At 52.9% G+C, this 13,282-nt stretch overlaps 1 protein-coding gene across 2 annotated transcripts in view; it reads left to right on the top strand.

Moving 5' to 3' along the window:
• Nucleotides 1–12,972: 12,972 nt before the first annotated feature.
• The window catches only part of GCNA (germ cell nuclear acidic peptidase), a 73,006-nt gene continuing 72,696 nt past the window's right edge, over nt 12,973–13,282 (top strand). For both annotated transcript variants that reach the window (XM_075322740.1, XM_075322739.1), the window contains exon 1: nt 12,973–13,096. In XM_075322740.1, the coding sequence (XP_075178855.1) occupies nt 13,034–13,096 (63 nt within the window). In that variant the 5' untranslated portion in view covers nt 12,973–13,033. The remainder of the gene's footprint in view (nt 13,097–13,282) is intronic.

Genomic DNA, 13,282 nt, shown 5'->3' with positions numbered 1-13,282 from the left:
TCACGTAAGGGGACTAGTAAAATAAAAAGTTTTAAAAAATAAAAAAAATCCTAAAAGTTCAAATCCCCCACCTTTTGCTCCACCAATAATAAAACAAAACACATATTTGGTATTGCTGGGTTCAGAAACTCCCGATCTATCAAAATATAAAATCAAGTAATTAGTGACGGGCAAACTTGCAGATCTCCAGGATCAGCGGGACTAACCGGACAAAAGAAAAAAAAAATTAAAATCGCTTTTGGTTTGGAATTGATCCCGGATATCTGGCTAAACGCCGGTCCCCGTATAAGTCTATGGGACCAGAATCGGCGCTTAAAAATGGTGTTAGAAGTGATTGGGTAACTAGTGCAAGCGTGCTATATTTATGGAGTCTCCGGCATGCCTGTAACTGCTTTCGGGCTGCTCACTCTTCTTCCGGGGCTGTTCATTTACCTTCATGCATATTCACTGCTTCACCCACCCACCAACAGTCCTTGCATCTGTGATTGGTTGCAGTCAGACGTGCCCTCAGCCTGTGTGACAGCGTCTGACTGCTTTTAATCAAAGACCCTCTCTGCGGGTCACTATCATGGTATAAAAATAAATAATTAAATTGGCGTAAGGTCCCCTGTTGTGAATGTCATCCGAGGGTGTGATGGTTTGGAGCTCTCTCTGGTGGTCAGGATTGGGGGTGAAGCTGACTGTGACTTAACAGGTGTGGGAGTTCATTGGGAGTTTGGGAAGTCCAATTGCAGATCAACCTCGGCTATATAGAAAATCAGTGTCTGCCGGCTGGGGCCGGTGACAAATGTTTATCCTCAGTCTTTGAATTGGCTTGGAGTTGTGCTTCCATTTATCCTGTGCCTGTACCATTCCAGATAAGTTGCAAGTTCTTTGCTTTATTGCCTGATCCACACCTAAGGCTGGAAATACACCTATGCGTGTAAAATCGGTCCGAGTTGCATGAAAAAAACTCGGCCGATTTTAGTTCACGTTAGGTCAGTGTGCAATGCAAGTGCGCTGCTGTTTTTTAATTGTTTCCAGGCTAGCAAAGCGTGTGTGATCCGTGTGTGATCCTTTTTTTTTTTTTTTCTCAGCAGCTGTCATCTGCCATTCAGCTCTGCTACATGGCCGCTGACAGCAGCCACAGACAGAGCCATGTAGCAGAGCTGAATGGCCGCTGATAGCAGCCACAGACAGAGTCATGTAACAGAGCTGAATGGCCGCTGACAGCAGCCACAGACAGAGCCATGTAACAGAGCTGAATGGCCGCTAACAGCAGCCACAGACAGCCATGTAACAGAGCTGAATGGCCGCTGACAGCAGCCACAGACAGAGCCATGTAGCAGAGCTGAATGGCCGCTAACAGCAGCCACAGACAGAGCCATGTAAGGGTATGTGCGCACGTTGCTTTTTACCTGCTTTTTTGCTGCTTTTTCTTCTGCGCTGTTTAATGCCAAAATGGATGTGTTCTTCTATTCAAGCAAAGTCTATGGGAATTTGGGTTTCTTGTTCACACTATGTTGTTCAAAATGCTGCCTTTTTGTGGCAGAACTTTGGTCAAAAACTCAGCTTTTCAAAGAAGCAACATGTCAATTGTTTTTGCCATTTGGGTTTTGCACTGCAAAGCTGAGTTTTTGACCAAAGTTCTGCCACAAAAAGGCAGCATTTTGAACAACATAGTGTGAACAAGAAACCCAAATTCCCATAGACTTTGCTTGAATAGAAGAACACATCCATTTTGGCATTAAACAGCGCAGAAGAAAAAGCAGCAAAAAAGCAGGTAAAAAGCAACGTGCGCACATACCCTAACAGAGCTGAATGGCAGCTAACAGCAGCCACAGACAGAGCCATGTAGCAGAGCTGAATGGCCGCTGACAGCAGCCACAGACAGAGCCATGTAGTAGAGCTGAATGGCCGCTGACAGCAGACACAGACAGAGCTGCACGATCAGAATGGAAAAAAAAAACAAAAAAGTGAGCTGGAGTATGAGATGGTGTACATGGAACTTGTGAGACCATGTTCACACTGGCCATGAGACAAAGAGAAACCAAGGAAAAAAATTGTGAAAGCATACCCTGCTGTAACTAAATAAAAGCATAGTGCATATAAACATAGGGTACTTAGTAAACACTGCTTTTGATCAAAAAAAGCATAAAACTATCCCACCAACGCCAAGGTGTACCCAGTTGGGATAGTATCTACATTCTCTAATATTAAAACCTTACCATGGGTCTAAAATAGGCCTCAATGTGGCTAAGGGCTGAGAGTGACCGGGTCCTAACAGGACACACACAGTCAGGGGATGCACAGAATGAAATGTCCAGCTCACTGAGAAGGGGGCCACTCCCTGTTTGTACTGAATACAAAAAAACTACATAAAAACAAAAAAGTGAGCCGGAGTATGAGATGGTGTACATGGAACTTGTGAGCTCATGTTCACACTGGCCATGAGATAAAGAGAAACCAAGGAAAAAATTGTGAAAGCATACCCTGCTGTAACTAAATAAAAGCATAGTGCATATAAACATAGGGTACTTAGTAAACACTGTTTTTGATCAAAAAGAGTGTTTACTAAGTACCCTATGTTTATATGCACTCTGCTTTTATTTAGTTACAGCAGGGTATGCTTTCACAATTTTTTCCTTGGTTTCTCACGATCAGAATGAAGTCGGATGAACGTCACCCGACTTCATTGTCATCCCGCGGCTCTGTCTGTGTGGCATGGCCTGATTTTTGGTCACCGGTGAAGGTCTCACCGGTGACCGCAAATCCCGAGTGACCGCAGTCAGCCGCGCGATCAGCGGTGCCGTCACTGAGGTTACCCGCGGCCACAGCTGAAGTCCTCTCGCTGAGATCTGTGGCCGCGGGTAACCTAAGTGACGTCATCGCTGATAGCACGACTCACTTCAGTCACTGCTGGGAGCTCACAGAGAGTGGTCATGGTCTGTGACCGCTCTCTGTCAGCTTCTGATGTAGCAGAGCTGAAAGCGTCGAGGGACCTCTGTGGATTACGTCGGACATGGAAGGGTATTTGGGGTCTTGAATAAAGTGGTGAAAGAGGTTTCTTTTTTTTTTTTTTTTTTTTGTTATTTCAAATAAAGGATTTTGGGTGTATGTCTTCATTTTCTTAATCTTACAGGTTAATCATGGAAGGTATCTCGGGGAGACGCCTGCCATGATTAATCTAGGACTTAGTAACAGCTATGGGCTGCTGCCATTAACTCCTTATTACCTCGATTGCCACCGCACCAGGGCAATTCGGGATGGCCGGGTACAGTCCCATAGAGTTGCATTGGAGAGACTCGTGCGTGAAACTCTACAAATAGCAGCCTGCTGCGATTTTTTTTCTCAGTCCGATTTGGACTGAGAAGAAAAAATAGCAGATGGGAGCTGCCTCATTGTTTAACATGTGTCCGAGTGCAATGCGAGAATTTCTCGTATTGCACTACTGCGAGAAAATCGCAAGTGAGAAGCCGGCCTAAGGGTGTTTGTGTTTCATTTTGTTTTGAGGTCTGTTTTCTTGCAGGAGAGTTATTGTCTTTTTGTTTTGATGAGCATGGGGGTTCCCCCTCTGCAAGCCCCACTGCAAGAAAAGGGAGATTCTCCCTGTTCTACTTGATTATTTGCACTTTTGTTTTTCTTGTGTTTTTTGGTATATCATTTCTCCCATTATTTACAAGAGTACCTGATACAGTGGGGGAGAGACCCAGGGTTTCAGGGTTTTTTTGTACATCAGGAGATTGGTATTTTTCCACAGGGTTATACATTGACCGAAATCAGTTCTGTCCTGTCCTAGCTAGGAAGTTTCCCCATCTGTGTATTGTGTTTTCTTACATCACCATTGACTCTATATGTTGAGGGCTTGCTATTCTTTTGGGGACTGCTCTGAGGCAAGATAGGTTTCCTCATTTCTATCTGTGAGGTGTGGTAAGTTTCTCCGGCTGTGACGAGGCGTCTAGGGGTGTTTAGGAACGCTCTACGGCTACTTCTAGTGTGGTCTGGCAGATAAGGGATTGTGGTCAGCTCAGGTTCTAACACTCGTGTTTTTCTGCTGATGGGATTTTTGTGATCATCCACGGTTACCAGATCATAAGAGTCCCCCGTATTATGACACCCAGCACAGATGAAACATACGGCTACAGGCTACAACCTCCAGTCGTGCGCTTATCTTGGCTGTATATCAAATTAAGAGGTGCCCTATGTGGCTTTTTTTAATAAAAAATAAATTTAAATAATTTAAACAAAGCAGAATGCAGTCCCCTCTAATTGTGATACCCAGCCATGATAAAGCCCAACAGCTGATGGCTGGTATTCTCAGACTTGGGAGACTCATGCTTATTGGGCCCCTCCAGCCTAAAAATAGCTGCCTGCATCCGTCCAGGATTGTCGCATTAGATGTGACAATCCCGGACCTTTAGGTTATGTGCGCACGTTGCGTAATTTCATGCGTTTAAACTGCATTAATTATGCGTTTAAACTGCATTCCAGTATGTGAACGGAGAGCAAAGAAAAGGCAGAACCCCTCCTTGCAGTCTCCTGGCACAGGCGATTTTAATCAGCAGGAGACTACAAGGAGGGGTTCTGACTTTTGCTCTCAATTCACACACTGAGAGCTTGAGGAAGGGGAGACTGCCAACTCCTTTCACATGGGTGCTGATGCTGTGTGGAGGCCATTGCTGTGGTGGTTTTGTGTCAGTGTGGCTTAGAACCATGGTGGCTGAGCCTCCTTGCAGCATGGTGTTGTGAGGCACCAGGTCACCTGGCCTGCTGGTGCACTGTCACTATGGCGGTGGTTGGCCCACAGCGCCGCACCTTTAAGGCTTAAAATAATTTAGGGACCCACTGAGAGGTTCGCTGTGACGTGGCAGTGGTCTTCATACAGTCTGATCAGAATGGTAAACCAAGAACCTCATGTTCAGGTACACTGTATACATTTTTGCCTAGCAGCTTTAGATCAAAGCATGATTTTGGAGGTGCGGTTCATGTCTTTTTCTACAGTTATTGCATTGGTGCTGAAATGTGTCCACCATATTCATTAAAATGGCACCAGAGTCCGCGCATGCGCGTACCACGATCTCCAGCGCTATTTTATTGAACACACTGCTTTGAGGACCATGAGAAGCATCAAAGTGCAGTGCAATTCTGCAACTTTGATTAAATATATTTCATCAACCAAGCATCCGATCTTTCTACAACAGGTATGCCTGCAATCAGCAGCTTACTGCCTGCAATCAGCAGCTTACTGCCTGCAACCAGCAGCTTACTGCCTGCAACCAGCAGCTTACTGCCTGCAACCAGCAGCTTACTGCCTGCAACCAGCAGCTTACTGCCTGCAACCAGCAGCTTGCTGCCTGCAACCAGCAGCTTGCTGCCTGCAACCAGCAGCTTACTGCCTGCAACCAGCAGCTTACTGCCTGCAACCAGCAGCTTACTGCCTGCAACCAGCAGCTTACTGCCTGCAACCAGCAGCTTACTGCCTACGACCAGCAGCTTACTGCCTACAACCAGCAGCTTACTGCCTGCAATCAGCAGCTTACTGCCTGCATGGCACTGCCTTTACTTCATATAGGAAAATCCTGCTGGTTCTCTTTAAATCTGTAGTTTTTCTGTCCTTGGGGCGGATCCTCTCTATGTGATGCTGTCATTGGGCTGGCTGGGAAAAAGAGAGATCCTATATTTTCAGTGCAAAATTGGAGAGCAAGACAAACTTTGGGCCCCACAATTGTTGCCCATCTTGTGTTACACTTCTCACAAGATGGCTCAATGGTAAACCACGACACTTTGCATTTTCTGGTATGGAGGGAGCCAGCAAACTATTCTACACATTGCTATGTCTGACAATGATTGCTGGAATAACAAGTAAAACAAAAAAATTCAGTGAAATATTTAAATATTCCTTCAGCAATTAGGCCAGAGTCACCTAGCTCAGAGCTGCCAGTCCACACTCCACCAACATCTGAACCTTAAGGCCCCGTTACACACAACAACGTATTAACGATATATCGCTGGGGTCACGGATTCCGTGACGCACATCTGGCATCGCTAGCGACGTCGTGTGTAACAGCTCCGAGCGAGTGTTAACGATGGAAAATACTCACCTTATCGTCCATCGTTGACACGTCGTTCCTTTTCAAAAAATCGTTGATTGTTGAGCACGCAGGTTGTTCATCGTTCCCGAGGCAGCACACATTGCTACGTGTGACACCCCGGGAACGACAAACAGCTTACCTGTGGCCGCCGTGAATGCGGAAGGAAGGAGGTGGGCGGGATGTTACGGCCGCTCATCTCTGACCCTCCACTTCTATTGGGCGGCCGCTTAGTGACGCCGCTGTGACGCCAATCTGCCCCCTTAGAAAGGAGGCGGTTCGCCGGTCACAGCGACGTCGCTAGGCAGGTAAGTCCGTGTGACGGGTCCTAACGATGTTGTGCGCCACGGGCAGCGATTTGCCCGTGACGCACAACCGACGGGGGCGTTTAGATCCGGAAGAAGATTCAAATGCTGATTTGGTTGAAGACGATCGAGAAGATATTGATATGCTATGCCAGGAGTCTGGAGAGCCCCATTTATCTAAATCAGGTGTCTCAAAGTCGGCTGGGTATAAGGGCCACACAGAAAAAATAATAATTTGGGGGACCGCATTCTTTTCAGGACAAAGTGACATTTTTAGTGGTACCATTCTTTCTTTCTATACACCTTTTGGATCACTGTTTTTGAACATTTTTTGTATGTTTATTAAAACAAATGTCCATATAAGTAATACAGTTTAACAATTAGCACCATATAGTAATTTTGGCCAACATCTTAAAGGGAACCTGTCACCAGTTTTTTTTGCCCTATAAGCTGCGGCCATCATCAGTGGGCTCTTATATACAGCATTCTAACATACTGTATATAAGAGCCCAGGCCGCTAGATAGAACATAAAAAATACTTTATAATACCTAGAAGGTCGCTCCGGTGCACAACGGTCGGATGGGTGGCGCCGGTCTCCGACCATCTTGGTCTTCCTTATTCTGAAGTCACTGTGCGTGACGCGTCTACGTCATACACACGCGCCAGCACTGAGGCCCTGTGCAGGTGCACTTTGATCTCCCCTATTCAGGACCCCTTGTAGCAATGTGCCCCATGCAGGACCCCTTGTAGTAATGTGTCCATTCCGCCATGGCAGTAACTGGTATACTACTGCCTTTCTCATCCCATACTGGAATATTACCACCTCTTTCACCCCATACTGGTATAGTGCCACCTCTATCACTCCATACTAATATAGTGCCGCCCCCGTCACCCCATACTGGTATAGTGCTGCCCCTGTCACCCCATACTAATATAGTGCCGCCCCTGTCACCCCAGATTGGTATAGTGCCGCCCCTGTCACCTCATACTGATATAGCGCTGCCCCTCTCACCCCATACTGGTATAGTGCCATCCCTGTCACCCCATACTGGTATAGTGACGCCCCTGTCACCCCATCCTGGTATAGTGCCACCCCTGACACCTCATACTGTCAATCCATCTTGGTATAGTGCTGCCCCTCTCACCCCATACTGGTATAGTGCTGCCCTTCTCACCCCATACTGGTATAGTGCCGCCCCTGTCACCCCATACTGGTATAGTGCTGCCCCTGACACCCCATCCTGGTATAGTGCTGCCCCTCTCACCCCATCCTGGTATAGTGCCGCCCCTGTCACCCCATACTGGCATAGTGCCGCCCCTGTCACCCCATACTGGTATAGTGCCGCCCCCGTCACCCCATACTGGTATAGTGCCGCCCCCGTCACCCCATACTGGTATAGTGCCGCCCCTGTCACCCCATACTGGTATAGTGCTGCCCTTCTCACCCCATACTGGTATTGTGCCGCTCCTGTCATCCCATACTGGTATAGTGCTGCCCTTCTCACCCCATCCTGGTATACTCCTGCCCCTGTCACCCCATACTGGTATAGTGCAATCCCTGTCACCTCATACTAGTATAGTGCCGCCCCTGTCACCCCATACTGGTATAGTGCTGCCCCTGTCACCTCATACTGGTATAGTGCCGCCCCTGTCACCCCATACTGGTATAGTGCTGCCCCTGTCACCTCATACTAGTATAGTGTCGCCCCTGTCACCCCATACTGGTATAGTGCTGCCCCTGTCACCCCATACTGGTATAGTGCTGCCCCTGTCACCCCATACTGGTACAGTGCCGCCCCTGTCCCCCCATACTGGTACAGTGCCGCCCCTGTCCCCCCATACTGGTACAGTGCCGCCCCTGTCACCCCATACTGGTATAGTGCTGCCCCTGTCCCCCCATACTGGTATAGTGCCGCCCCTGACACCCCAAACTGGTATAGTGCCGCCCCTGTCACCCCAAACTGGTATAGTGCCGCCCCTGTCACCCCAAACTGCTATAGTGCCGCCCCTGTCACCCCATCCTGGTATACTCCTGTCCTTGTCACCCCATACTGGTATAGTGCAATCCCTGTCACCTCATACTGGTATAGTGCCGCCCCTGTCACCCCATCCTGGTATAGTGCCGCCCCTGACACCCCATCCTGGTATAGTGCCGCCCCTGTCACCCCACACTGGTATAGTGCTGCCCCTGTCACCCCATACTGGTATAGTGCCGCCCCTGTCACCCCATACTGGTATAGTGCAATCCCTGTCGCCTCATACTGGTATAGTGCCGCCCCTGTCACCCCATCCTGGTATAGTGCCGCCCCTGACACCCCATCCTGGTATAGTGCCGCCCCTGTCACCCCACACTGGTATAGTGCCGCCCCTGTCACCCCATACTGGTATAGTGCTGCCTCTGTCACCCCAAACTGGTATAGTGCTGCCCCTGTCACCCCAAACTGGTATAGTGCTGCCCCTGTCACCCCAAACTGGTATAGTGCTGCCCCTCTCACCCCAAACTGGTATAGTGCTGCCCCTCTCACCCCAAACTGGTATAGTGCCGCCCCTGTCACCCCATACTGGTATAGTGCTGCCCTTCTCACCCCATACTGGTATAGTGCAATCCCTGTCACCTCATACTGGTATAGTGCCGCCCCTGTCACCCCATACTGGTATAGTGCCGCCCCTGTCCCCCCATACTGGTATAGTGCCGCCCCTGTCCCCCCATACTGGTATAGTGCCGCCCCTGTCCCCCCATACTGGTATAGTGCCGCCCCTGTCCCCCCATACTTGTATAGTGCCGCCCCTGTCCCCCCATACTGGTATAGTGCCGTCCCTGTCCCCCCATACTGGTATAGTGCCGCCCCTGTCACCCCATCCTGGTATAGTGCCGCCCCTGACACCCCATCCTGGTATAGTGCCGCCCCTGTCACCCCACACTGGTATAGTGCCGCCCCTGTCACCCCATACTGGTATAGTGCTGCCCCTGTCACCCCAAACTGGTATAGTGCTGCCCCTGTCACCCCAAACTGGTATAGTGCTGCCCCTCTCACCCCAAACTGGTATAGTGCTGCCCCTCTCACCCCAAACTGGTATAGTGCCGCCCCTGTCACCCCAAACTGGAATAGTGCCGCCCCTGTCACCCCATACTGGTATAGTGCTGCCCTTCTCACCCCATACTGGTATAGTGCAATCCCTGTCACCTCATACTGGTATAGTGCCGCCCCTGTCCCCCCATACTGGTATAGTGCCGCCCCTGTCCCCCCATACTGGTATAGTGCCGCCCCTGTCCCCCCATACTGGTATAGTGCCGCCCCTGTCCCCCCATACTGGTATAGTGCCGCCCCTGTCCCCCCATACTGGTATAGTGCCGCCCCTGTCCCCCCATACTGGTATAGTGCCGCCCCTGTCCCCCCATACTGGTATAGTGCCGCCCCTGTCACCCCATACTGGTATAGTGCCGCCCCTGTCACCCCATACTGGTATAGTGCCGCCCCTGTCACCCCATACTGGTATAGTGCCGCCCCTGTCACCCCATACTGGTATAGTGCCGCCCCTGTCACCCCATACTGGTATAGTGCCGCCCCTGTCACCCCATACTGGTATAGTGCTGCCCCTGTCACCCCAAACTGGTATAGTGTTGCCCCTGACACCCCAAACTGGTATAGTGCCGCCCCTGTCACCCCAAACTGGTATAGTGCCGCCCCTGTCACCCCAAACTGGTATAGTGCCGCCCCTGTCACCCCAAACTGGTATAGTGCCGCCCCTGTCACCCCATACTGGTATAGTGCCGCCCATGTCACCCCATACTGGTATAGTGCCGCCCCTGTCACCCCATCCTGGTATAGTGCCGCCCCTGTCACCCCATCCTGGTATAGTGCCGCCCCTGTCACCCCATCCTGGTATAGTGCCGCCCCTGTCACCCCATACTGGTATAGTGCCGCCCCTGGTCACCCCATACTGGTATAGTGCCGCCCCTGGTCACCCCATACTGGTATAGTGCCGCCCCTGTCACCCCATACTGGTATAGTGCCGCCCCTGTCCCCCCATACTGGTACAGTGCTGCCCGTGTCCCCCCCATACTGGTACAGTGCCGCCCCCGTCACCCCATCCTGGTACAGTGCCGCCCCCGTCACCCCATCCTGGTACAGTGCCGCCCCCGTCACCCCATCCTGGTACAGTGCCGCCCCCGTCACCCCATCCTGGTACAGTGCCGCCCCCGTCACCCCATCCTGTTACAGTGCCGCCCCCGTCACCCCATCCTGGTACAGTGCCGCCCCCGTCACCCCATCCTGGTACAGTGCCGCCCCCGTCACCCCATCCTGGTACAGTGCCGCCCCCGTCACCCCATCCTGGTACAGTGCCGCCCCCGTCACCCCATCCTGGTACAGTGCCGCCCCCGTCACCCCATACTGGTACAGTGCCGCCCCCGTCACCCCATACTGGTACAGTGCCGCCCCCGTCACCCCATACTGGTACAGTGCCGCCCCAGTCACCCCATACTGGTACAGTGCCGCCCCCGTCACCCCATACTGGTACAGTGCCGCCCCCGTCACCCCATACTGGTACAGTGCCGCCCCCGACACCCCATACTGGTACAGTGCCGCCCCCGTCACCCCATACTGGTACAGTGCCGCCCCCGTCACCCCATACTGGTACAGTGCCGCCCCCGACACCCCATACTGGTATAGTGCCGCCCCCGTCACCCCAAACTGGTATAGTGCCGCCCCCGTCACCCCATACTGGTATAGTGCCGCCCCCGTCACCCCATACTGGTATAGTGCCGCCCCCGTCACCCCATACTGGTATAGTGCCGCCCCCGTCACCCCATACTGGTATAGTGCCGCCCCCGTCACCCCATACTGGTATAGTGCCGCCCCCGTCACCCCATACTGGTATAGTGCCGCCCCCGTCACCCCATACTGGTATAGTGCCGCCCCCGACACTCCATACTGGTATAGTGCCGCCCCTGTCACCCCAAACTGGTATAGTGCCGCCCCTGTCACCCCAAACTGGTATAGTGCCGCCCCTGTCACCCCAAACTGGTATAGTGCCGCCCCTGACACCCCATACTGGTATAGTGCCGCCCCTGTCACCCCATACTGGTATAGTGCCGCCCCTGACACCCCATACTGGTATAGTGCCGCCCCTGTCACCCCATACTGGTATAGTGCCGCCCCTGACACCCCATACTGGTATAGTGCCGCCCCTGTCACCCCATACTGGTATAGTGCCGCCCCTGTCACCCCATACTGGTATAGTGCCGCCCCTGTCACCCCATACTGGTATAGTGCCGCCCCTGTCACCCCATACTGGTATAGTGCCGCCCCTGTCACCCCAAACTGGTATAGTGCCGCCCCTGTCACCCCATGGTATAGTGCCGCCCCTGACACCCCATACTGGTATAGTGCCGCCCCTGTCACCCCATACTGGTATAGTGCCGCCCCTGTCACCCCATGGTATAGTGCCGCCCCTGACACCCCATACTGGTATAGTGCCGCCCCTGTCACCCCATACTGGTATAGTGCCGCCCCTGACACCCCATACTGGTATAGTGCCGCCCCTGACACCCCATACTGGTATAGTGCCGCCCCTGACACCCCATACTGGTATAGTGCCGCCCCTGACACCCCATACTGGTATAGTGCCGCCCCTGACACCCCATACTGGTATAGTGCCGCCCCTGTCACCCCATACTGGTATAGTGCCGCCCCTGACACCCCATACTGGTATAGTGCCGCCCCCGACACCCCATACTGGTATAGTGCCGCCCCCGACACCCCATACTGGTATAGTGCCGCCCCCGTCACCCCATACTGGTATAGTGCCGCCCCCGTCACCCCATACTGGTATAGTGCCGCCCCTGGTCACCCCATACTGGTATAGTGCCGCCCCCGTCCCCCCATACTGGTATAGTGCCGCCCCCGTCCCCCCATACTGGTATAGTGCCGCCCCTGACACCCCATACTGGTATAGTGCCGCCCCTGTCACCCCATACTGGTATAGTGCCGCCCCTGACACCCCATACTGGTATAGTGCCGCCCCCGACACCCCATACTGGTATAGTGCCGCCCCCGACACCCCATACTGGTATAGTGCCGCCCCCGTCCCCCCATACTGGTATAGTGCCGCCCCTGTCACCCCATACTGGTATAGTGCCGCCCCTGACACCCCATACTGGTATAGTGCCGCCCCCGTCACCCCATACTGGTATAGTGCCGCCCCCGTCCCCCCATACTGGTATAGTGCCGCCCCTGGTCACCCCATACTGGTATAGTGCCGCCCCTGTCACCCCATACTGGTATAGTGCCGCCCCTGACACCCCATACTGGTATAGTGCCGCCCCTGACACCCCATACTGGTATAGTGCCGCCCCCGTCCCCCCATACTGGTATAGTGCCGCCCCTGTCACTGCTGCATCCTATTAGCCAAAATGCACACAATACGTCTGTCACCTCCACGTCGGAGGCTGAGTTCAGGTCAGTCCGCCTAGAACCCGCTCACCCCCAGGGGGCGCTCTATCCGCGCACAACCATCGGGACTGACGCTCTCCGGCCGGCAGTTATCGCCTATAGACCGGAAGTGACTGTAAGAGACGTCACTGAGACGCGTCCGGATGTTGTTTTCTGTTCGCGGGAACTTTAAGCTTCTGTTAATTGTGTGAGTCCTGCAGAATCATGGCCGCGGAGTCACAGAGTCTGCTGGAGAGGATCTCAGGCCGCCTGGCGGGGACTCAGCGAGTGAGTGACGGCGGGGGATGAGGGGAGTGTGAGGGTGCAGCTGCCTGTCCTCTACCCGCTCCCGGGTGTCCCCTTCCCTCTGTCGCGGGGCTCCCCGGGGGGTCCCCTGCCCTCTGTCGCGGGGCTCCCCGGGGGGTCCCCTGCCCTCTGTCGCGGGGCTCCCCGGGGGGTCCCCTGCCCTCTGTC

The sequence above is a fragment of the Anomaloglossus baeobatrachus genome, chromosome 9 (genome assembly GCF_048569485.1).
Source record: "Anomaloglossus baeobatrachus isolate aAnoBae1 chromosome 9, aAnoBae1.hap1, whole genome shotgun sequence".
NCBI classification, from domain to species: Eukaryota; Metazoa; Chordata; class Amphibia; order Anura; family Aromobatidae; genus Anomaloglossus; species Anomaloglossus baeobatrachus.
This window is presented reverse-complemented; position numbering and strand designations above follow the sequence as displayed.